This window comes from Halichoeres trimaculatus, unplaced genomic scaffold (genome assembly GCF_033239565.1).
Source record: "Halichoeres trimaculatus isolate MK-OKI-2021-1 unplaced genomic scaffold, fHalTri1.1 fHalTri1_scaffold_12, whole genome shotgun sequence".
Taxonomy (NCBI): Eukaryota; Metazoa; Chordata; class Actinopteri; order Labriformes; family Labridae; genus Halichoeres; species Halichoeres trimaculatus.
In genome coordinates this window covers 28,004,872-28,026,071 of record NW_027437190.1, presented here as the reverse complement: position 1 = coordinate 28,026,071, position 21,200 = coordinate 28,004,872, and the positions used below count along the sequence as shown (strand labels likewise).

General features: G+C 38.3%; 3 protein-coding genes across 4 annotated transcripts; all 3 read left to right on the top strand.

Moving 5' to 3' along the window:
- Positions 1-2,546: 2,546 nt before the first annotated feature.
- LOC141800965 (myelin-associated glycoprotein-like) lies at positions 2,547-8,612 on the top strand. Of its 2 annotated transcripts, none has more exons than XM_074683842.1 (9): positions 2,547-2,742; positions 3,065-3,472; positions 3,677-3,988; positions 4,078-4,404; positions 4,873-5,130; positions 5,221-5,505; positions 5,621-5,720; positions 5,802-5,871; positions 6,540-8,612. In XM_074683842.1, exons 1-9 carry the CDS (start codon positions 2,682-2,684, stop codon positions 6,912-6,914), a joined length of 2,196 nt encoding a protein of 731 aa, XP_074539943.1. In that variant the 5' UTR covers positions 2,547-2,681; the 3' UTR covers positions 6,915-8,612. The 2 variants fall into 2 exon arrangements, with proteins under 2 accessions (XP_074539943.1, XP_074539942.1); XM_074683841.1 differs by having other exon boundaries at positions 5,618-5,720.
- Positions 8,613-8,962: 350 nt separating this feature from the next.
- LOC141801225 (sialic acid-binding Ig-like lectin 14) lies at positions 8,963-14,093 on the top strand. The gene is made up of 7 exons (XM_074684200.1): positions 8,963-9,070; positions 9,389-9,796; positions 10,048-10,359; positions 12,546-12,803; positions 12,906-13,205; positions 13,809-13,905; positions 13,985-14,093. Exons 1-7 carry the CDS (start codon positions 9,010-9,012, stop codon positions 14,091-14,093), a joined length of 1,545 nt encoding a protein of 514 aa, XP_074540301.1. The 5' UTR covers positions 8,963-9,009.
- A 1,171-nt stretch (positions 14,094-15,264) lies between these two features.
- On the top strand, positions 15,265-20,311 carry LOC141801224 (sialic acid-binding Ig-like lectin 14). The gene is made up of 7 exons (XM_074684199.1): positions 15,265-15,406; positions 16,303-16,398; positions 17,845-18,252; positions 18,457-18,771; positions 18,874-19,164; positions 19,913-20,009; positions 20,099-20,311. The coding sequence occupies exons 2-7, from the start codon at positions 16,335-16,337 to the stop codon at positions 20,205-20,207; spliced, it is 1,284 nt and encodes a 427-aa protein (XP_074540300.1). The 5' UTR covers positions 15,265-15,406; positions 16,303-16,334; the 3' UTR covers positions 20,208-20,311.
- The last annotated feature ends 889 nt before the right edge of the window (positions 20,312-21,200 follow it).

The following is a 21,200-nucleotide window of genomic DNA, read 5'->3' as shown; positions in this document are numbered from 1 at the left end:
TCTAAGGTACACCTCTGGAAAAATGACCTTCATATTTTGTAATAGTACTGTTTACTGTGGTGGAACAAGGTTAAATGACTATCAGTTTTAAGGCAGCTCCATCTCATTTCTCTATCTTTCACTGCAGATTCTATTCACTAAAAGTGTATGAACATTTTAAGAATTCAATCAGGTGTTCACAAAGCAGCAGCAGGAGCAGAGAAAATACAAAGCAACTATGGAATAACCAAACGTGCAACATCCTGTTTTCACATCTGTGACGAGAACTGTGGAGCTTCCATTGTTGCTACAATGAAACTTCAAGTGTGCAGTGATGTAATCCTGACAGTTGCTGATAACTAGAGAGCAGGTCAGCCAATAGCTGGTGTTTACTGTTGGTATTACATTGTTTTTGTGTCTTTGCATTTCATAAAAAAAATAAAATAAAAACAAAAGCAATTCAATACTTAAATATAGAATTATAAACATGGTCATCTGAATTTTTAACATATTTAGGATGGTTTTAAGATGGATTTTTCGGTGCTTTTAGCTTTGCATGTTCCTTATTTGCACTTTTTGCAGAAGAAAAACAGTCATGTTCCTCTGTCAGCAGAACACTGATCAGCTGATCAAATTTATGATGCATCTGTCACTCACTAATATAGCCAATAGTCAATTCCGACATGTTTCCATTATCAGTTTTACATTATTTAAGCACTCAATGGCAAGATTACCAACTAAACAGAGTGATGTTTGTAGAGTTTGCTATCTACATTTTAGGGTAAACTTCATATACCATGTCACCGTGGAATAGAAACCAGATTTGTTCAGACTTTCTTCAGTTCACAGTTCAGTCTTTTCTGCTCATCCATTTTAATAACTGATATTTAGAAAAGTAAAAAAAAAAAACTGGACTCTCTGGAAGTGGAAGTGGACTCTGGTTGGTGAGACCCACAGACTGCAGCTGTTTGTAAACTGCTGATTTCCAAAGATCCAGAAGTACCGATGCTGCCAATTTCCCCACAAGATAAGTAGCAAACTTCTCAGTTCAAGGGCATAAGCTCGCTGTTCAAACACCTGAGCCATCAGGTAACTTAAATCTGTCCTGCTACCCACTGAAAATAGAGGCTTCCTTCTCTGGAATAAAGATAAAATGGAATAAAATACTTAAGGAAGAAAATCCTGACACAGGCTGATATACAGATCCACTGCATTTGGGAGAAGATGATTTTTAAAGAACTATCCACTGCAGTGACTATGATGTGCTAGAGGGTTCATTCTGAAAACTTTAGCTCATAAAGGTAATCATGTGTGTCCTAACAGTCCATCAGTAGGTAAGAGAAAATATGCCAATTAAAAGTATGAATGACCTAAAAAAACACATCAATGAAATCTCCTTTCTGTTGAGAAACAGCAAAACTGTCACCGTCATCTCAGAGTGCAAATTTATAAACTGTTTGTTTTCTTTAAAAAACTAATGTATGGGCTTGTATTCAGTTGTGCTGGACCGAAAAGGACAGTCCACGAGACTCTCTGCCTCCTGGATCATGTAGAATGGAGTAAACTTTTTTATGGTTCAGCTATTTTATCGGCAAAGAAAACAGAACTGCTTCAGTTGGATGTGGAGTAAGTGGGGTCATAGATTTCACAGAGGGTAAATAAATTCATCAGGGTGATGTAGCTAGTTTTTGTTGAATCTACTTTTCGCAGTCCCAGTCGCACCATTGGATAAAAATACATTCAAGATCCTTGATGATTAAAGCTTTTAAGTTTCTTTCATGTTCACAAAGAAAAGTGTAGATCAAGATGATAACCACAAGTGATATCACCAACAGACGCATGCTTAACCTGTATTCTATATATCTGTCTTGAGAGCATAGAGTATTTACACATGGTGTATCAGGAGGACTATTTGAGCCACACTAACATGCTTAGAACATACATATTGCACTAATTCAAGCCATAAAAAGAGAGATGCAGAAGTGCTGCATAAGAAGCTGCTTTTCTGGTAATGAGGAAGCATTGTGTAACATTACTCTCCGTTTGATTCATTTGGTTTAAAATGGATTTCACTCACCACACAATAACCAATACAAGCAACTGTCACAACAAATATCAGACTCTTTCAGATCATTTTTCAGGTACAATGTTTTTTTTTCATTCATTAATAACTTTCACAGTTTTAAAAGTTGGGTAGAGTCAATCCTTTTAGGAATAACTCCAACAAAATATCATTTGTATGAGGTGCTGACATACGACTGATGCTTAGTGCTTTAAGAGGGATATTACACTTATTTCTACATTTGCATTTCTTAAAACATAAAGAGGTTTGAAAACAGTCAAAACAGTCTTCAGAATATAAAATGTCAAAGCTGAAATTTATGGTAAGTTCTGTTACGCCCACTGGGTTTTCCTGAAATTGCATTTGGTAAAAAAGATTCAAGATGTACAAGGAGAAATAAAGCAGAGTGGTGTCTGAAGAAACTTCCTTAAATCTTGTTGTTGCAAAAAAAGGAAGAAGTAAAAAAGTGAACAGGGTCATTTTGGATCAGAAACTTGTAGAGAGAGGAGAGCAGGGTCGACAGATGAGGGTGAAAAACTAACTGTGTGTTTCACTTCTGTCCAGCTCCTTCATGTTTACTGTGCTGTGAAAAATCTGCTCCACAGCGGGGGAGTCCGACCGTCTCAACAACCAACTCAGGATGTTTGTTCTCATATGGGCAACTCTGCTTTTCTGCATGAAGTACGGCAGCACAGTCACAGGTATGTTTATTCATTGTTATCTCACAGTTAAAAGTGTTAAAAAGCTAGAAATAGTTTTCAAATAAAAAATGTTTTGTCATTTTTCATCTCAAATTAACCTGCCCATAAGCTTATTGGCTTATGGTAACATTGTAGAAAAGTTATTTCAATGAGTCTTCTGTGACATTTTTCAACAGAGAAATTTTCTAAACTTAACTTAATTGATACCATCTTTACATCATTGTTAAAAACTTTATTAAAAATAAAATAATAAAAATGCGAATAAAAAATAATAATTGGTATTGATATCTTGTTTTTTGTGTCCTACTGTTCCTATTATCAGGTGCATCCTTGGAAACAAGAAGAGCCTGTCAAGGTGCTTACTGTATCACTCTGAGTGATGGGATAATAAGAGCTGAAGCTGGACTCTGTGTTGTCATACCGTGCTCTTTCACCACTAGTACATATTTTTATCCCAAAAGTGTTGATTGGTTCAAATGTGGACGATATCAACAAAGATGCCAGGAGTCTGATATAGTATTTAGCAGTGACAGCAGTAAAGTTCAGTCTGGATTCATAGGTAGAGTAAAACAACTGGAGCTTGACATCAATCAGAACAACTGCAGCATCATCATCAACGACCTCACAGCCTCAGACTCTGGATACTATCAGCTCAGAGTTAATGGTTTCAATGATTATTGGAACCCAGAGAGATTCCAGTATTCTGCAAAAACAGCCGTCTCTGTTAAAGGTATGAAGAGCCACACAAACATAAACGTAATTTATGGTGGAGTTTCTGGTATTTGTTGATATTTATCGACCTCTGGTGGCAAATGCAATATCTGCATCCATTATTTCTATTACTACTTCCCTCAGATTTTAGTGTAGTCTAAACCAAACTGAAGTAGTCATAGTGTCAGGTAACTCACCTTGTTGTGCATCTCTCTCCTATCAGATCTGACCCAGAAGCCCTCATTGATGGTTCCTCCTCTGACAGAGGGACAGCAGACCACACTGATCTGCACTGCTCCTGGTCTCTGCTCTGGATCTGCTCCTGAGTTCACCTGGACGAGGAGAGAAGGAGGACAGAATGAGTCCATCATCACAGGAAAAATTAAAACAGAAAACCTGTCTGCTTTTGAACAAAGACACAGTTCAACTTTGACCTTTACTCCCGCAGCTGAGCATCATGGGAATAATGTTACGTGTAGAGTCAGTTTCACAGGCGGGATGATAACAGAAGAGACAGTGATGCTCAATGTTAACTGTGAGTAGCACAAATTTCAGCTACATTTTCAGCTTTCTTACTATCATTTTTATTCTATTTAAGAGTGTATATATCTTTGTGTCATACAGATGTTAAAGAAGTTCAAGTCTCTGTGAATACACCTGTGACGGAAGGTGAGACTCTGAATCTGACCTGCAGCGTGGAGAGTTTTCCTCCATTTCTCCTCACATGGACAAAACTCTCTGATCAAAGCATACAAAATGGAACTGAAACAGATCTGAATAACGAAACTTCAACCATCCAGGAGAACCAAACTGAAACCTACCTGCAGCAAGGAATCGGAGAGGTGACGTTCTCCCTCGCTAATGTGACTGCAAAGGATTCAGGACTGTACGTCTGCACGGCCAAACATCTGAACCACACCCTGATGAGAGATGTTGAAGTTCAAGTGAGATGTAAGTTTTGAAAGGCCAAATTAAGCATCTCAGCATGCGTACTTGGAATTTGCACGCATTTTTTAAAAATATTATTCTAACTGTATTAAATTCTGAGACCAGATGTAGAGTTCATAAAACACTTAAAAGGTGTTTAAAGTATTAATTTATCTTCAGGGCCATCTAGTGGTGATAATGTAAAAAGATTGTGTTGGCCGAGTGTTGTCTCATTCATATTACAGTGAGTAAATTTAAATTAATTTAAACATTGTGCACATTTTACTTAACTGTATTACATTGAAAACACAGCTTAGTCATCTTCAGTCATATATTATTTCTATGCATACCTTATAACTGTATTTATACTGTTTAGCAGGTTTTACATTACTCCCCAGGGACCAGCAGATGCACTGGTGGACTTGCTGTAAAATCATTTTTTTTTTTAATGAAAAACTTTTTCAAATGAAAACTTTATGACTTTTTCCACAGATCTGAAAACACCTGTGATCACTGGGAATACATCTCTGGCTAAAGAAGACACTTTGAATCTGACCTGCAGTGTGGAAAGTTTCCCTCCGTCTCTTATCACTTGGACTTTTCTTGGTTCTGACACTGAGTTGCAGAGTGATACTGGATCATCCACGCTCATCATCAGACAAATGACAACAGAAAACTCTGGAAGGTACATCTGTATAGCAAAATACCTGAACTCCACTGTGGCTGTGTACGCTGACGTCTCTGTGACTTGTAAGTAGACTGAACTTGTCTCTTTATGTTCATGACTGACTCCACCAACAGTGGTTTAGTGATGCTGTGATTCTACTTGTGTGTTCACAGGGTTTCCGAGCATCTTTAAAAACTCTGGATGTGAGATTCAGTCACAGGTCTTGACTTGTGTGTGTCTCAGTGAGGGTTTTCCTTTACCAACCATCAAATGGCCGCTGCTGAATGGCCACACTCAGTACTCTGTCATTACTACGGTGACAAACCATACGGTCAACAGCACCATCACTCTGACTGTGAAAGAGCACAGCAACACCTCTGCTGAGTGTGTGAGCAGCAATGAAAATGGAGAAGTCACAGAAAGCCTCAGCATCCACAGCAACATGTCACAAAAAGGAGGTACATGTTGTGATTGCACAGCTTCTGCTAAAAATAAAATCTACTGAGACCTTTGTATGTGGACGTTCATGTGATGCAAGCTTCATGTTCAGATCAACATCCTCTCTTTAAGCAGATCGGTTAAAAAATGTGTCATGGCTGGAAGTCATCATCGCCTTCTTTCTTGGCTTACTTCTGTCAGCTGTCCTTTGTTTCCTGGGAAAAAAATGCAAGAGGTATGTTACCAACTGTAAATAATGGTACATGTTTGTTTGAAAGAGTCATATGTATGCATTGAAACTTTCTATTCTTTTTAGAAAAAAACAAGGGGACTCCGAAAATCTGGAAAAGACTTTAGAGTTGGTGACCAGCCAAGAGGATCCACTGGTAACTAAAACTCAAAATTTGGAACAGTTGGCACATTTGATCATAAATAAACAAGTGGTGGGACTTGATTAAAAATATTAATCAAATTAATTATGCCATTTGTAATTAATTAATCGTAATTAATCACATCAATATTCAACATCAAAAGCAACACTTTTCAATTCAAACAGATTTTGGCAGAAGACTAAATCATTGAATATTCTCATACACAAGTTTAAACAAAAAAATCCTGTTTATTTTGTTCAGAAGATGTTTTTCTGTGGACACTACTTTCAAGTACATTCAATAGCCGTTAGGTGGTAAATGGTGCTGTCAGGAGATTAAACAAATAATCTAAATAATTACAGGATTTATAATAAATTGATCTTGTTAATCACATTTTAATCTTATATCTGCTTAAAGTCTCCACATAAAGAATTTAAATTCTAGGGCATTACAAATAATAGTTCATGACAAATCGAATGACTACACGAAAAAGGCATGAAAAGAAAATTATTATTTGGGTCTTAAAAGATCATTCAAGATGCTCTGAAAATGACTGGCAGCCAATTAGTTAATCTTGCGTTGATTTTTATAACGAGTTAATGTGCGTTGTAATTAATTAATCTAATTAACGTGTTAAAGTCACAGCCCTAGTAAAAATTGTTTTTTTTTTCCTCACCTGACAGATAGATGCTGGTCAAGCTGCTGAAGATGATCACACCTACGACCAAGAGGTGACAGAAGGAGGAGAGGCAGCGGCAGAGGAGAAACCAGCCCAGGATCTGGATGGTGGACCAAACGACGTTCAGTACGCCAGCATTGATTTCTCAGCGCTAAAAAAGAGGACGGTAAAGAAGCAAGAGACGACAGAGACAGAGTATGCTGAAATTAAGATAGAAGTGAAAGAGCAAAGTGAAAACCACAATGAGACAAAAGGTGAACTGTTGGAGGATAAAGAAGAGGAGGTGACGATAAAGGAGGATGAGGAGACAAAAGATGATGTCCCAGAAGAGGAGGAAGGAGAGGATGTAGCAATATACTCCACTGTTATGGACAGATGAGATGGTGAACGGACATATTTCACCTGGAGGAGCTAAAGGAACTGAGAGACTCCTGTTGTTGTGTGATGCTGTCCAGATTTCTCTATGTGACTCTGGAAAATCTGGTAATCAGAGACGATTTCTGTATTTCAGTGTTTTATTATGTCATGTTCAGTTTTCAGTAAACTTTAAAATAAGTTGACCCACTTTAATGAACAAGCTAATGGTTTGTAGCATTGAGGAGGTCAAAGGTGCTCCACCTCTGTCCTCTCTGCTCTGAGAGCTCAGGTGAAGTTAAGTTGAACACTTGATGAAAAAGTATGTGGCTTTGGTTTTTGGTTAAGGTCTTCACACACCTAGTCTGTTTTTTTCGGATGCCTTTTTTGGATCGCAGAAAATTCACAGAACGAGAAAAAAGGAATCATCAAACAGGGTTTAAGCAATTGATCCTAGCCAGCAGCTGTCAATATGTTTGAGGTATGCGTGCAGGGGCTCACACACACACACACACACACAGGCACAAGCACAGGCACACCGTCACACATATGTACACAAGTCCTCTTCACTGAAACATCGACAAAAATAGAATCATCAAGAAATCGATCCTGAGCAGCGGCATGCACATGCACAGGCACACAAACTCACCGTCGCGCACACAAGTCTTCATTCATCATCTAAACATCGCCCAAAATGTGTTGAGAAAATATGTTGGAAAATGTGATGTTGCAAGTAGCCTTCAGCGTCTCTGAATAATCAAACTACCCAAGAAATGAGCTGGGCAGTTGCAAAAAAACGCAAAAAAAGTCAAACCTGTTACAAAAAAAATAATGATAGACAACAGTTTTGGATTGAGTCTGCAAGCATGATTGACAAAAATTGGGATCGAATTTTTTTTTTTAACATGCGCAAGTTTTGGATGAAAAAAACTGACTCAGTGTGCAAAGGCCTTTACTGTGTGAAAATGAAAACCTCACTTTCACCCACAGCTGCCAAGTTGTTTTGTCTGTTTTCTCTTCTTCTGTATTTCACGGACCAGCTGTGAAAGCACAGGAACACGTCCCTCTGTAACGTTGCTCATAATTTCTCCTCAGTTGGATGTCAACCTCTGGATTTTATAGTCATAAATTCAGTCCAGATATTTGTGTCCACTCGAGGATGTTTGCATGCTAACAAGTTCATCATTCATGAGATGGCTGGTTGTCTGATTATGTTTTTGTATTGGTGTGTTTGCAGCTAAGAAAGAAAAAGGAGAAGTTTGCACCTTTCAAGCTTAATACAAGTCTTACATAACTTAACAAACATTGAACTGTAGATGTTTCCTCCTTTCTTCTTTCAGCTTAAGTCCTATTCCTCTTATTGTACAAGATCAAATTACTTCCCTCTTAATTGTTCCTTCAAAAGATAAAATTGTCTTTCTTTGGATGAAACCACTGAGTGATCAGTTGTCATTAAAATCTTTATCACTTCGAGTACACTCTGCAAGGTAAACTGGTTATTAATTAAGAGTTCAATGTACGGCGATGTTTGCCAAACAATAAAGACAACACAGTGACCTGTTTGTTTCTCTAAAATGATGCAATCTAGCACCTCAGAGTGCGAAGAGGCAGGAAACAAAGAGAGCAAAATGAGGCCTTTTAAGGCAAAGTTGAAGCTCATGATTGCTCAAGATTTTGCAGCAGAAGAATAATTTCAAAGCGGAGACATTTCGCAGAGATCATTTAGGACGGGAGCGAACAAAACAAGAAGAGGTAAATCTTTTACAATAACACATTTATGTTCTTTTTTTTAATGAACCAGATCCCTTCTTGAAAGGAAGATGCTGACAAAATAAAGATTTTGTTTATTTATTCATCAAAATTATTGTAATTAGTTTGTAGTTTTGAAGAATGAGTATCAAAACATGTTGCACAACAAAACTGATAAAAGAATTACAGGCCTTTAAAGACACATTTAGACTGAGTGACTTTCTGTTTTGATCATTAAATGTTCTCTATTTAAATAAATGTGAACCAAGGAAGTGTTTTATTAACTTTTAAACACCTTCATATCTCAAATGTTTTTACCTTTTAAGGATAATTTCTTGTGCAGACGTAGAGATTGACTCAAATAAAAAAGGATGTTTGTCCTCATCTTGGCATCTCTGCTTTTTCTTGTGTGCGGCAGCGAGGCAAATGCAGGTATGTATGTTTACATGAATCCCTTATTTTTGTCATTACAGTTCTCCAAATGTAATTTGATATTTATTTTAAAAAAAGAAATGATTTACCATGATCAATGTGCCGATTAAGGAGTAACATTCCTATTATTAACAGCATTTATTGAATTATCAAATATTCTCAAATTTGTAGTTATCTAAAGATCATTTAGTGGATCAGTCAAAACAGAGTGAGGTTGATTTACTGTCAGTCTAAAGAAGCAGTCTTATGATGATTGTAAAAATATGTTTTTATCAAACATTTTTTTCTGTCTCAGCATTTCTCTGTTTTCAAAAACAGGTTCATTAGCTGTGAAGAAAACCTGCCAGGGGCCAAACTTCTGCATCACTCTGAGGGAAGGAGTAATAACAGCAGAGGCTGGACTCTGTGTTGTGATCCCGTGTTCTTTCACCACTAGTTCTGACTTTACAGCCACAAACATAGTCTGGCTCAAATGTGAACCACCAAACAAAAGATGTGACGATAAAGACAGGATATTTGACTCCAATGATCCCCGAGAAGTAAGGTCCGGGTTTAAAGGCAGAGTGTCTCTGTTGGGGCCTGATGTGAGTAAGGGGAACTGCAGAATCATCATCTACAACCTCAAACAGTCAGACTCTGGATCGTATCAACTCAGAGTTGAGGGAACCATTTCTAATCAGGGAACTAAAGTGATATTCTCTAAAAAAGCCTCCATCTCTGTAAAAGGTATGAAAAGCCTAAATAAATCCAGTACATACAAACACAATGTTAAACTAAATCAATTGTTGTGATTTTTTTGGTTTGTCTTGTTCCCTCATAAAGCACTAACCAATGTTACTGACCTCTGTGGGCAAAATGTTGGAACTGCAGCTATTTTTGAGATAATGCACATTTTCTTAAAGAATATTTGTTTACTGAAGTGACTGTAAGCTGTTCATGTCTCACCTGCCTCCACTCATGGATCTCTGTCCCATCAGATCTGACCCAGGAGCCCACAGTGATAATCCCTCCTCTGACAGAGGAACAGCCGGCCTCATTGAGCTGCATTGCTCCTGGTCTCTGCTCTGGATCTGCTCCTGAGTTCACCTGGAGGTTGAGAATAGGAGTACTGGGACAACCCCCCATCAAAGGAAACAATAAAACAGAGAACCTGTCTGCTTTTGCACAAAGACAAATTTCATCTTTTAGCTTCACTCCCTCAGCTGAGGACCATGGAACTATCGTCACCTGTAAGGTCAGCTTTACAAACAGAATCTCTACAGAGAAAAGAGAGACTCTGAATGTGAACTGTAAGTAAGACACACTAAGCATTGATCTGTGTATTTTTCTGAATGTTTAATATTCTGACCTCGCTAAGCTTAGAAAGAGTTTTAAAAATTCCTGAAACTTATCTTGATCTTTGAAGCTTTGTGACTTAAACAATAACCCTTTGAATTGTATCCATTACTTTGTCTTGTGATCTCTGAAATCTTTTACTTACTTCAGACTGAGCATCTTTTTATGATCCACTGCCTCTTTCTATATCCTGAATGCTTATTTTAATATTCAGTGACCCTGACTGGACAGGGGTGATATGAAAAATAGAAAGTTAGGGTAGTTCAAAGGGGCCCATGACTAAATGGAGCCTTAATCAACAAATATCTTTTAACAGTAACAGTCGTCAAATGGTGAAACCTAGTTGGACACTTTTTATGGGTCTGAAAATCCACGGAAGCATCTCAGTGTTTGAGACACTAAAATCTTTCTGTGCTTGATGAATTTTAATGTACCACACTTTGTAATAGTATATTTTTACAGTTTTAAGGAACTGACAATAAGTGTAATCAAAGTTTTTTTTCCAGCATGTATGAGCATGTTTGTTCAGGTTTTAATTTAACCAGCTTTGCTTCTTACTGACCAATGACTTTTAGTTCAGTCTCACATTTTTAAAAGCTGATTTTTGCTTCCAGTGATGTTTTAATGTCAGACTTGAATCTGCATGGAGTGATAAAGAACTGGGCCCGTATGCATGACCAGACATTAGCGTGGAAAGTGGAAAAAAAATCTATTAGTGGAATGCATGAGTCAGGTTAACGCGCAAAAAGAGTATTAAGTTTAATGGAGGTAGACTCCATCATTACAGGCACCAATGACAGGATTACAGCGCCTTTTCGGCTGTTTAATGGCAGACATCCCGTGATGCGTTACTGTTTGAGACGAATTACACAGACAGTGGACAATCCTTTGGAAAAGTGGCAATGTGTAGCCATACAGAAACTTTAGATTTAAGAGACACAACGTCAGTTTTACAAGTTTGATTGGCTTTTTGCTTTTCTGGGTCTGGGTCCTTCCAAGATGTTTGTGGTGAAATGTTGGAGTTCATGAACGGCTTTAAGAGTCAACTGTGTGCTCAGAAACACGCATTTACTCTGTTCAAGATCGCCAAACTTTCTCTCTCTTCTTCTTAACCTGATTGACTCACTGGTTAAACATTTTTGTGCATTCTTGTAATAAAATCTCCATTTCTTGATCTTCTCTCAGTCACTGTTACCGCTCGCCAGGTTAATTGCTAATTAGGAGTGGTAGACATGCGCAGTTCGAGTATGTGTGATGGGGTTTTCCAGGATGTTCTCTTTGATTATGACGTAATCTGCACCTGCATCTCTTTCATGGTGTCATTAGTAAACTGGACGATTATTTGCAGTTGTGCATGCGGCTAAAGACAGGTACACACTACAGGATAACCGGGCTGATTCTTGTCCCGATTTCCCCTACGATCAAAGCCAGCAAAGGCCTGGTTGTCTGATGACATCATGTGTGATTCACCTGTGATGTGGGGTGTGTTAAGAGTAATATTTTCTAGTTGGAGCTGCTCGGAAGGCCTCTGATTCAGAGATTGTAGATAATCAAGGGGTTTAATATTTGCGACTAAAAATCCTGTAGTGTGAGGGGCCCTCCAAGCTGGTTCAGCGTGTACTGTCACGTAGCAAAGCCAAGATGTAAGTTGACTCAGCTGACTGATTGAAGAAGAAGTAAGAAATCTATCTGTAATACTTAAAACGACTTTACTCACCACCAGCGCATTACTATTCATACAGCCCATATCCAAAAGAGTCCGAAAACAACCATCCTAGTTTTTTTTTCCCTTTCGTCCGTCACGTTCGTTTACACTGAAGTCACTTTTTACAACCCGAGATTTGGAATATTGAGCATGTATAAACTGAAGCTCTGCTGAAGAATCTGTAAGTGTGTGGTGTCCTCGGAGTGCACACCACACACTCTAAGATCAGGAGAGAGAAATCTTGTGTGATCAGTCTTTTGTTATCATCAAGTGTGTGAAGTTTTGGAGAATCTTGTAATGTGTACAAGCCTTAACGAGCCGTTCCATAACTGAACGTTAGGACTAATGGCCCCGTTTGTTTGATGACTGAACATGCATACAGGCCCTGGTCATTCAGACAAATTTTTAAGTTATATTTTAATTTTCCTCCTAAAGATTTCAAGAATCCTGTCATCAGAGGAGAGAGAGGTGTCAAACTGGGTGATGCTCTAACTCTGACCTGCAGTGTTGACAGTTTTCCTCCGTCTGTCGTCATATGGACGAAACTTGGCTCTGACAAAACCCTGAAAAAAGACACCAAAACAGCCAAACTCACTGTCCCTGACGTGACAGCTGAAGATGCTGGAAAGTACATCTGCTCAGCTTCACACCAGATCATCAATCGGACAGCACACACTGAAGTCACTGTGACAGGTAAGAAGTGACGCCTGAAAAAGAAAGAAAAAAAGATTTTTATTATCATCTCGGCTGGCCAAGTGTTTGCTTTCAATTTAAGATTATTTTGTTTGTTTGCAGTTTTTTCAAGGATCTTAAACAGCTCTGCATGTGAGGTTCAGTCAGAGGTCCTGACCTGTGTGTGCATCAGTCAGGGGTTTCCTCTACCCACCATCGAATGGCCGCTCCTGAAGAAACAAACCCATTACTCTTTTACAACTAGCATTACAAACAACACAGTCAACACCAGCATCAGTTTATCAGTCAAAGATTTTAGTTACACCACTGTTGATTGTGTCAGCAAAAACAAGTTTGGAGTTGTAAAAAAGGAGCTCAAGGTCATCATAAAAAACATATCACAAAGTGAATCAGAAAACGAGGGTAAGTGTCCGCCATTTCTCCCACAGTACATTAGTTCTTCACTGAATTTCCAACAGGCCTTCTTGTTTTTGTAAACCTTTTTTAAATTGTGCTGATAGGAGTTTTTAGTTCCTTTTTATATTTCTTTATTCTTCATTTGTACAAAAAAACAAAAAACAAAAACAAAACAGTCAACCATTTAAACATTTTTCCTTTAAAGTGGTGAGAGGGACTTATCAAGAGTCAGCGTTTACAGTCAGCAGCTGTTGGTGGAAACCAGAATCAGTTCAAGAATAGGAAAAAACTATTCAAATGTTGCTTAAGTTGGAATCATGAAGATGTCAGTCTGAACACAGACAGAATACAGACTTTTTCAGACAGATGAAGAAAGTGTCTGTGTTCATATTCTTTGATGTATAATCTTTTTCAGCATTTTTCTATAAGTTGGATGAGGTAGAGTGCTTCAGCAAGTGTCTTGTTTGCTTGTTTGAGGATTTTCTGATAGTCCCCTTCAGATCAATGATCACTGCAATTACAGAGTTGTTTCAGCATTACTCAAAGTGTGTGTTTATGACAAATACAAAATGATACAAACTTCATTAATTTTTCCTTTTTTTCTTACAGCATATTCAAATGGACCACTATCAATGCTGCCCTGGGCTGTTGCTGCTGTTTTCCTCATTGTGAATGTTGTGCTGGTCTTCTGTGTGGTGTTTCTCTGGTATGTTAACACACTATCATTTTATATTTCAAGTTGGAAGTTTTTAACATTTCTGACTTTTAATCATTTGTTTTTAAAGGACCAAAAGAAAAACAGTGGACCCAAACCAGGAGGACAGGACTTACATGTCCCTGCAGAAAACAGACCGATCTCCAGAGTACGATGTGATCTGCCAACCTCTGAACTAACCAGAGTCAGCCTCCTCTGCGTGCAAAGAGAGACAGAGTATCTATAATGTGTAGCTTATCTTTAAAGCAGGGACTGAAACGTGTTCATTATGTAACTCACTGATGTCTTTAAAGTATTGAAAGTGAGGTTTTATTACTTCTTTTTACTTTTTTCCTATTTTACATGTTCGATTGGGGCAGAAATTCACTGTGAATACTTTCTCTGATAACTTGTTCTGATTTATTTTCTATTACTTTTCTAAAGCTGTAGTCCAAGACTCGGGACAATCTTTAACTGAAATGCCGGTCGTAACTCTATGAATATACTTCAATATAAAATGAAATTCAAAATGTTAATCTGTTAATATAATTTGAAATGTCACTCTGCTGCAGCTCTCAGAAGATTTGCTGTAAAGAGATGTGTTGGAAATAAAATATTGACCTTTCTCTTCAGGTATGGGGTCACATCTTTTCCTTAATGTTATGCAAAACCATCCACGACATAACTTTTATTTCATATGTGTAATTCTGAATGCCTGTAACTGCTGTGAGGGTAAGAGTCATATCTGACATTTCACAAAACACTGAAGAGAAAGCCTTTAAGAGCAGACCTCTTTGTTAAAAGTATACAGATGGGGAAATATGTGTTTTGTTGTAAGCCCTCACAATGTGTTCAATACTCTGGCATGAAGTAATTTTGGAATTTGATGACCTCTAGTGGCAAACTGTAAGAACTGCAGTCACGATTTTTAGTCTTACTTTTTGACAATCAGATCTCAGTATCTTGAAATTTAAATAATCCCAAATTGAAGTAGTTATGGTTTCAGGTGGCTCACCTAATTATGGACCGCTTTCCCATCAGATTTAACCCAGAAGCAGAGTAAAACCACTTAGACTTTGCTGAGGACAGTGTTCACAAATTCTGTAACTGTATCTTTAATGAGAAATCACCCCTGGTTCCTTTTTTTAATTTTATTTTTGCTAATATGCACTTATTCTTTGACATGTTATAATTCTGAATGAAATGATTTCTCTAAAACAGTGTGTTTGTATGTGTGTTGTTTGAACACAAGAAAACAGAATTCAACACACCATCTCATGGTTTGTGCTGTTTGGTTAATAGGAAGTGTGTTCAAACCTTTCAGATGCTGGGGTGTGGAAAAACACAGCAGAGTAGCTTTTAAGGAAACTCTGAAATCTTAGGTGGTGCAACCTTAAACCTTCAAACGTCCCCCTCCAAAAAAAAAAAAAAAGAGAAATGGAAGAGTAATAATGATCAGTCCATGAACTGGAAGAGAGAAGAACACACAGAGCAGACAGACAAACAATCAGAGGTACGAGATAACTCTTAAATATGCCAAGATTCAGATTTTGTGGCTGTGGAAGAACTGGTGAGATTTATTCTCACCTTTCCTCAGTTAGATTTTGTTTTTGGTATTCTTAAAGAGATTTTGTAACAGAGAACTTATGACAAGGTAAACTTTTCTCAGGAAGTGAATTATTTTGAAGCTTTTAGGGTCAAAAGCTGATGAAGTTGTACACACAAGATTTTAAACAGCATTAAGGAAGAGTGACCTATCATCAAGTCTCAGTGTATTTTGGGATAAGTAAGACCTAAAAAGTATTATCACCAAAATTGTTCATTGTACGGGGAGTTTAATTATTTGTGTTATGAGTTCTCTATTAGTTGTTTGTTAGTAGTGTTATTCTACCTAAATACGATGTTTATTTCACTGAAATGGGTGTAATGTTGTGATTTCACCAAAAATGATGTGGGCAGTGTCCCTAAATGTGGATGAGAGGTCAAAGTTTTAAAATATGAAGTATCATGGGTCTGAGAGGCAGAAATGTGATGTCCACATATGTGGCCGCTGGGTCTTACGAGGTTAAAAAGGATAAATATATCAATGGGGCTTTTTGTGATAAAACAGTTTGAGAAGAGGAGAGCTGAAACTCCATAGTGTCTGAAGAAACTTACTGAAATCTTTTGCTGAAAAGGAACAAAAAAAATGAAAACATCAGATCAGAGCAGAAAAATCAGAAGGAAAGCAGGGAAGAAAGACAGGAAGTTAAAAATAAAAGAAAAAAATCTTGGATAGAAAGTGTCAAACTTAAAACGACAGAACAACTTAAACTACAACTTCCTGTATTCTAAAATGATGTCAGCTGTGTGTTTCACTTCTGTCCAGCTCCTTCATTTTTACTGCACTGTGTAAAATCTGCTCCACAGAGGGAGAGACCGACTGTTTCAAAAACCAACTCATGATGTTTGTTCTCATGTGGGCCACTCTGCTTCTCTCTGTGAAAGACAGCTGCACAGACACTGGTATGTTGTTGAATTTAAATCTCATACAGGGATGTTTAAAAGTTAGAAAAAGTTTACACATTTTAAGTTTTCTGTGTGTTTTTCAACCTCAAAACTTTACAGAAGCTTGCTGGCTTTTACAATTAAGTTATTTAAAGAGCCAGAATATTAATGGAAAGAAGTGCCAAAAGCTCTGTTTTGATGTTTACTGGGATTAGGCAAACTTCAGTTATATCAAACCCCCAAAAAGAAAGTTTTAACTCTGTCTGTCACAACTAAAACCTTTTTACATTATATACACACTCACCGGCCACTTTACTAGGTACACCTTACTAGTACCGGGTTGGACCCTCCTTTTGCCTTCAGAACAACCTTAATCCTTTGTGGCATAGATTCAACAAGGTACTGGAAACAGTTTGGTCCATATTGACATGATAGCATCACGCAGTTGCTGCAGATTTGTTGGCTGAACATCCATGATGAGAATCTCCCGTTCCACCACATCCTAAAGGTGCTCTACTGGATTGAGATCTGGGGACTGTGGAGGACATTTGAGTACAGGAAACTCATTGTCATGTTGAAGAAATCAGTCTGAGATGATTCCAGCTTTATGACATGGAGCGTTATCCTGCTGGAAGTAGCCATCAGAAGATGGGTACACTGTGCTCATAAAGGGATGGACATGGTCAGCAACAATACTCAGGTAGGCTGTGGACTTTAAACCATGCTCAGTTGGTACTAAGGGGCCCAAAGTGAGCCAAGAAAATATCACCCACACCATTACACCGCCAGCAGCAGCCTGAACCGTTGATACAAGGCAGGATGGATCCATGCTTTCATGTTGTTGACGCCAAATTCTGACCCTATCATCCGAATGTGGAGCAGAAATCCAGACTCATCAGACCAGGCAACGTTTTTCCAATCTTCTATTGTCCAGTTTTGGTGAGCTTGTGTAGATTGTAGCCTCAGTTTCCTGTTCTTAGCTGACACGAGTGACACCTGGTGTAGTCTTCTGCTGCTGTAGCCCATCTGCCTCAAGGTTGGACATGTTGTGCGTTCAGAGAGGCCCACAGAACTGCTGCTCACTGGATATTTTCTCTTTTTGGGACCATTCTCTGTAAACCCTCAAAATGGATGTGAGTTAAAATCCCAGTAGATCAGCAGTTTCTGAAATACTGAGACCAGCCCATCTGGCCCCAACAACCATGCCACGTACAAAGTCCCTTAAACCACTTTTCTTCCCCGTTCTGGTGCTTGGTTTGAACAGCAAACAGCAGATACAGCAGATCATCTTGACCATGTCTACATGCCTAAATGCATTGAGTTGCTGCCATGTGATTGGCTGATTAGAAATTTGCATTAACAAGCAGTTGGACAGGTGTGCCTGATAAAATGGCCCGTGAGTGTATCATAGTTTATCATTATGATATTCATATCCTGTTTCTGTGTCCTATTTACTATCATCAGGTGCATCCTTGGAAACAAGAAGCGTCTGTCAAGGTGCTTACTGTATCACTCTGAGTGATGGGATAATAAGAGCTGAAGCTGGACTCTGTGTTGTTGTACCGTGCTCTTTCACCACTAGCACATATTTTTATCCCAAAAGTGTCGATTGGTTCAAATGTGGACGATATCAACAAAGATGCCAGGAGTCTGATATAATATTTAGCAATGACAGCAGAAAAGTTCAGTCTGGATTCAGAGGTAGAGTAAAACAACTGGAGCCTAACATCAGTCAGAACAACTGCAGCATCATCATCAACGACCTCACAGCCTCAGACTCTGGATCCTATCAGCTCAGAGTTAATGGTTACAATTATTATTGGAACCCAGAGAGATTCCAGTATTCTGCAAAAACAGTCATTTCTGTTGAAGGTATGAAGAGCCACACAAACATAAACGTAATTTATGGTGGAGTTTTTGGTATTTCTTGATATTTATCGACCTCTGGTGGCAAATGCAATATCTGCATCCATTATTTCTTTAACTACTTCCTTCAGATTTCAGTGTAGTTAAAACCAAACTGAAGTAGTCATAGTGTCAGGTAACTCACCTTGTTGTGCATCTCTCTCCTATCAGATCTGACCCAGAAGCCCACACTGACGGTTCCTCCTCTGACAGAGGGACAGCAGACCACACTGAGCTGCACTGCTCCTGGTCTCTGCTCTGGATCTGCTCCTGAGATCATCTGGATGTGGAGTGGAGGAGGAGGACAGCATGAGTCCACCATCACAGGAAAAATTAAAACAGAGAACCTGTCTGCTTTCGAACAAAGACACAGTTCAACTTTGACCTTTACTCCCGCAGCTGAGGATCATGGGACTAATGTTACCTGTCTGGTCAGATTCAATAACGTTACCTCTACTGGAGAGACAGTGACACTGAGTATGACTTGTAAGAATCACTTTTCATTTCATTGACTACAAAATGATCTTAATGATCATACAAGCTGACTGAATTGCTGCTGTAATGTTGGGTTCATTCTTGTGTTTGCAGCGATACCAAGCATCTTAAACAGCTCTGTATGTGAGGTTCAGTCAGAGGTCCTGACCTGTGTGTGCATCAGTCAGGGGTTTCCTATACCCACCATCGAATGGCCGCTCCTGAAGAAACAAACACATTACTCTTTTACAATCAGCATGACAAACACCACAGTCAACACCAGCATCAGTTTATCAGTCAAGGATCACAACTACACCACTGTTAGGTGTGTCAGCAGAAATGAGTTTGGAGAAGTAAAAGAGGAGCTCAAGGTCGTCACAAAAAATGTGTTGGAGCAGAAGGACGGTTAGTGTCAGCTGCCATTTCTCCCACAGTACATCAGAAAACTTTTTGCGTTTTAAAAGCTTTCGTTTCAGCAGTTCCTTTTTATATTTCTCATTTTATATCTTCCACAAAATAAGTGCCAATGAACCAAACTGATTTTTTCTTTGAAGTGATTTACAGTTTGGGAAATTTATCAAGAGTCAGTGTATATACATCAGAGTCCCATATATCTTATTGTAAGTGTTATAGTAGTCTGGGGTCAACTTGTCTCCTGTTCAAAAACAGCCTGAGCACTGACAGGAAAACTAAACTAGTATTTTTGAATTTACTCGAGGTCACACAAGAGAGAGAAATGATTTCCATCAACAATATGCTTTAACTTGAAGTCTGTATTTTTGCCCATTCTGCTCACTACATCAGATCTGTTGTTCAAAGCAGCTGTAAGTAAAAGCCAGAATCAATCAAATAAAAACAGCTGGAGACATGAAGATGTCAGTTTGAACAAGAGAATACAGAGATAACTTTAACATGCAGATGTGGAAAGTTTCTGTATCCAAAAGCCGTGGTTGTATCATCTTTTTTCATTTTACATTTTCATCCAGAGCACCTCAGCGAGGATCTTTTTTGAGGTTTCGAAAGAAAGTCTCCCTCAAAACAACAATCACTATAACTGCAGAGTTGTTTCGGCATTACATGAAGTGTGAATTTTGATGAGAAAAAATACTAACAAACCTGCAAACTTCATTTATTGTGCCTTTTTATCTTACAGCATATTCAAATGGACCAACATCAGTGCTGCCTTGGGCTGTTGCTGCTGTTTCCCTCATTGTGAATGTTGTGCTGGTCATCTGTGTGGTGTGTCTCTGGTATGTTAACACATTATCATTTTATATTTCAAGTTAGCGACCATTACACATTTCATCATCTCTTACTTCAAATGTTTTTTTTTCCAAAGGACCAAAAGAAAAACAGTGGACCCAAACAAGGAGGACAGGACTTACATGTCCCTGCAGAAAACAGACCGATCTCCAGAGTATGATGTGATCTGCCAACCTCTGAACTAACCAGTCAACCTCCTCTGCACGCAGAGAGTATTTATAACGTCCAGCTCATCTTTAAAGCAGAGCATCAAATTGAGCTGTTATTACTTTTTATTTTACCTGATTTATTGAAGCAGAAGTTTACTGTGTAGACTTTCTCTGATAGCATGTTCTTATTTATTTTCTACTTCTTTTAGGAAGCTGTCGTCCAAAAAGCAGGACAATCTTTGGCTTAAATGTCGCTTATAAGGCTATAAACACACTTCATTATAAAGTGAAATTCAAATTTTAATCTGTTATCTTAATCTGAAGTGTCACTCTGCTGCAACTCTCAGTGGATTTGTTTTAAAATAAAATATTGATCCTTCTCTTCAGTTATGAAGTCACATCTTTGTCTGAATTTTATTTTTGCAGACAGATATAAGAGTGCATTCCTTTTTTTTTTTAAATGTTGTGTGACTGTGAGTCAAGTTACTCCTGGTTAATCTCCTGATTTGAGTAGAATGAGCCTTTATTTCTCCCTGAACTTCTGCAGTTGTCCAGTTTGGCATCAATGAAACACATTTACCTATCTATCCATGAATACTCACTGAGGCAGGATGAGGATAAATAACTGCAAAGTGCCTGTCAGCCTCCAGTGATTATCAAGTGAAACAACCTAAAGCTCCTGTGAGGAGTTTTTATCTGGTTATGAAACAGATTGATATTAACCCTGATTCCTCTTGATGACCAAAAAAAAAAAACCTTCCACATCAAGACTTTTAGTATATACATGTAATTCTTAATGGCTGTGACTGCTGTGAGTGGAAGAGACAGACGTGACCTTTCACAAAACACTGAAGAGGAATCTTTTGTTTTCCACAGTGAAGATCCAAAATGATATCCATGTTTGTTTGTTTTTTTTTTATTTCATTGTAGCTAGTTTTGATCAGCTAACAAACACACTTGGTATTTTTCTGAACTAAGAAGTGTGTTAGAGCCTGTCAGTCTCAGAAGAGGGGAAATGACTTCTGCAGC

Bases quoted from the DNA above. Each gene is read 5' to 3' on its own strand.
- LOC141800965 (XM_074683841.1), top strand. From the start codon at position 2,682: ATGTTTGTTCTCATATGGGCAACTCTGCTTTTCTGCATGAAGTACGGC. The intron at 2,743-3,064 runs GTATGTTTATTC...TCCTATTATCAG, and splicing joins GTACGGCAGCACAGTCACAG to GTGCATCCTTGGAAACAAGA. The intron at 5,506-5,617 runs GTACATGTTGTG...CCTCTCTTTAAG, and splicing joins CAACATGTCACAAAAAGGAG to CAGATCGGTTAAAAAATGTG.
- LOC141801224 (XM_074684199.1), top strand. From the start codon at position 16,335: ATGATGTTTGTTCTCATGTGGGCCACTCTGCTTCTCTCTGTGAAAGAC. The intron at 18,772-18,873 runs GTAAGAATCACT...TTGTGTTTGCAG, and splicing joins AGTGACACTGAGTATGACTT to CGATACCAAGCATCTTAAAC. The intron at 20,010-20,098 runs GTATGTTAACAC...TTTTTTCCAAAG, and splicing joins ATCTGTGTGGTGTGTCTCTG to GACCAAAAGAAAAACAGTGG.
- LOC141801225 (XM_074684200.1), top strand. From the start codon at position 9,010: ATGTTTGTCCTCATCTTGGCATCTCTGCTTTTTCTTGTGTGCGGCAGC. The intron at 10,360-12,545 runs GTAAGTAAGACA...TTCCTCCTAAAG, and splicing joins AGAGACTCTGAATGTGAACT to ATTTCAAGAATCCTGTCATC. The intron at 13,906-13,984 runs GTATGTTAACAC...TTGTTTTTAAAG, and splicing joins TTCTGTGTGGTGTTTCTCTG to GACCAAAAGAAAAACAGTGG.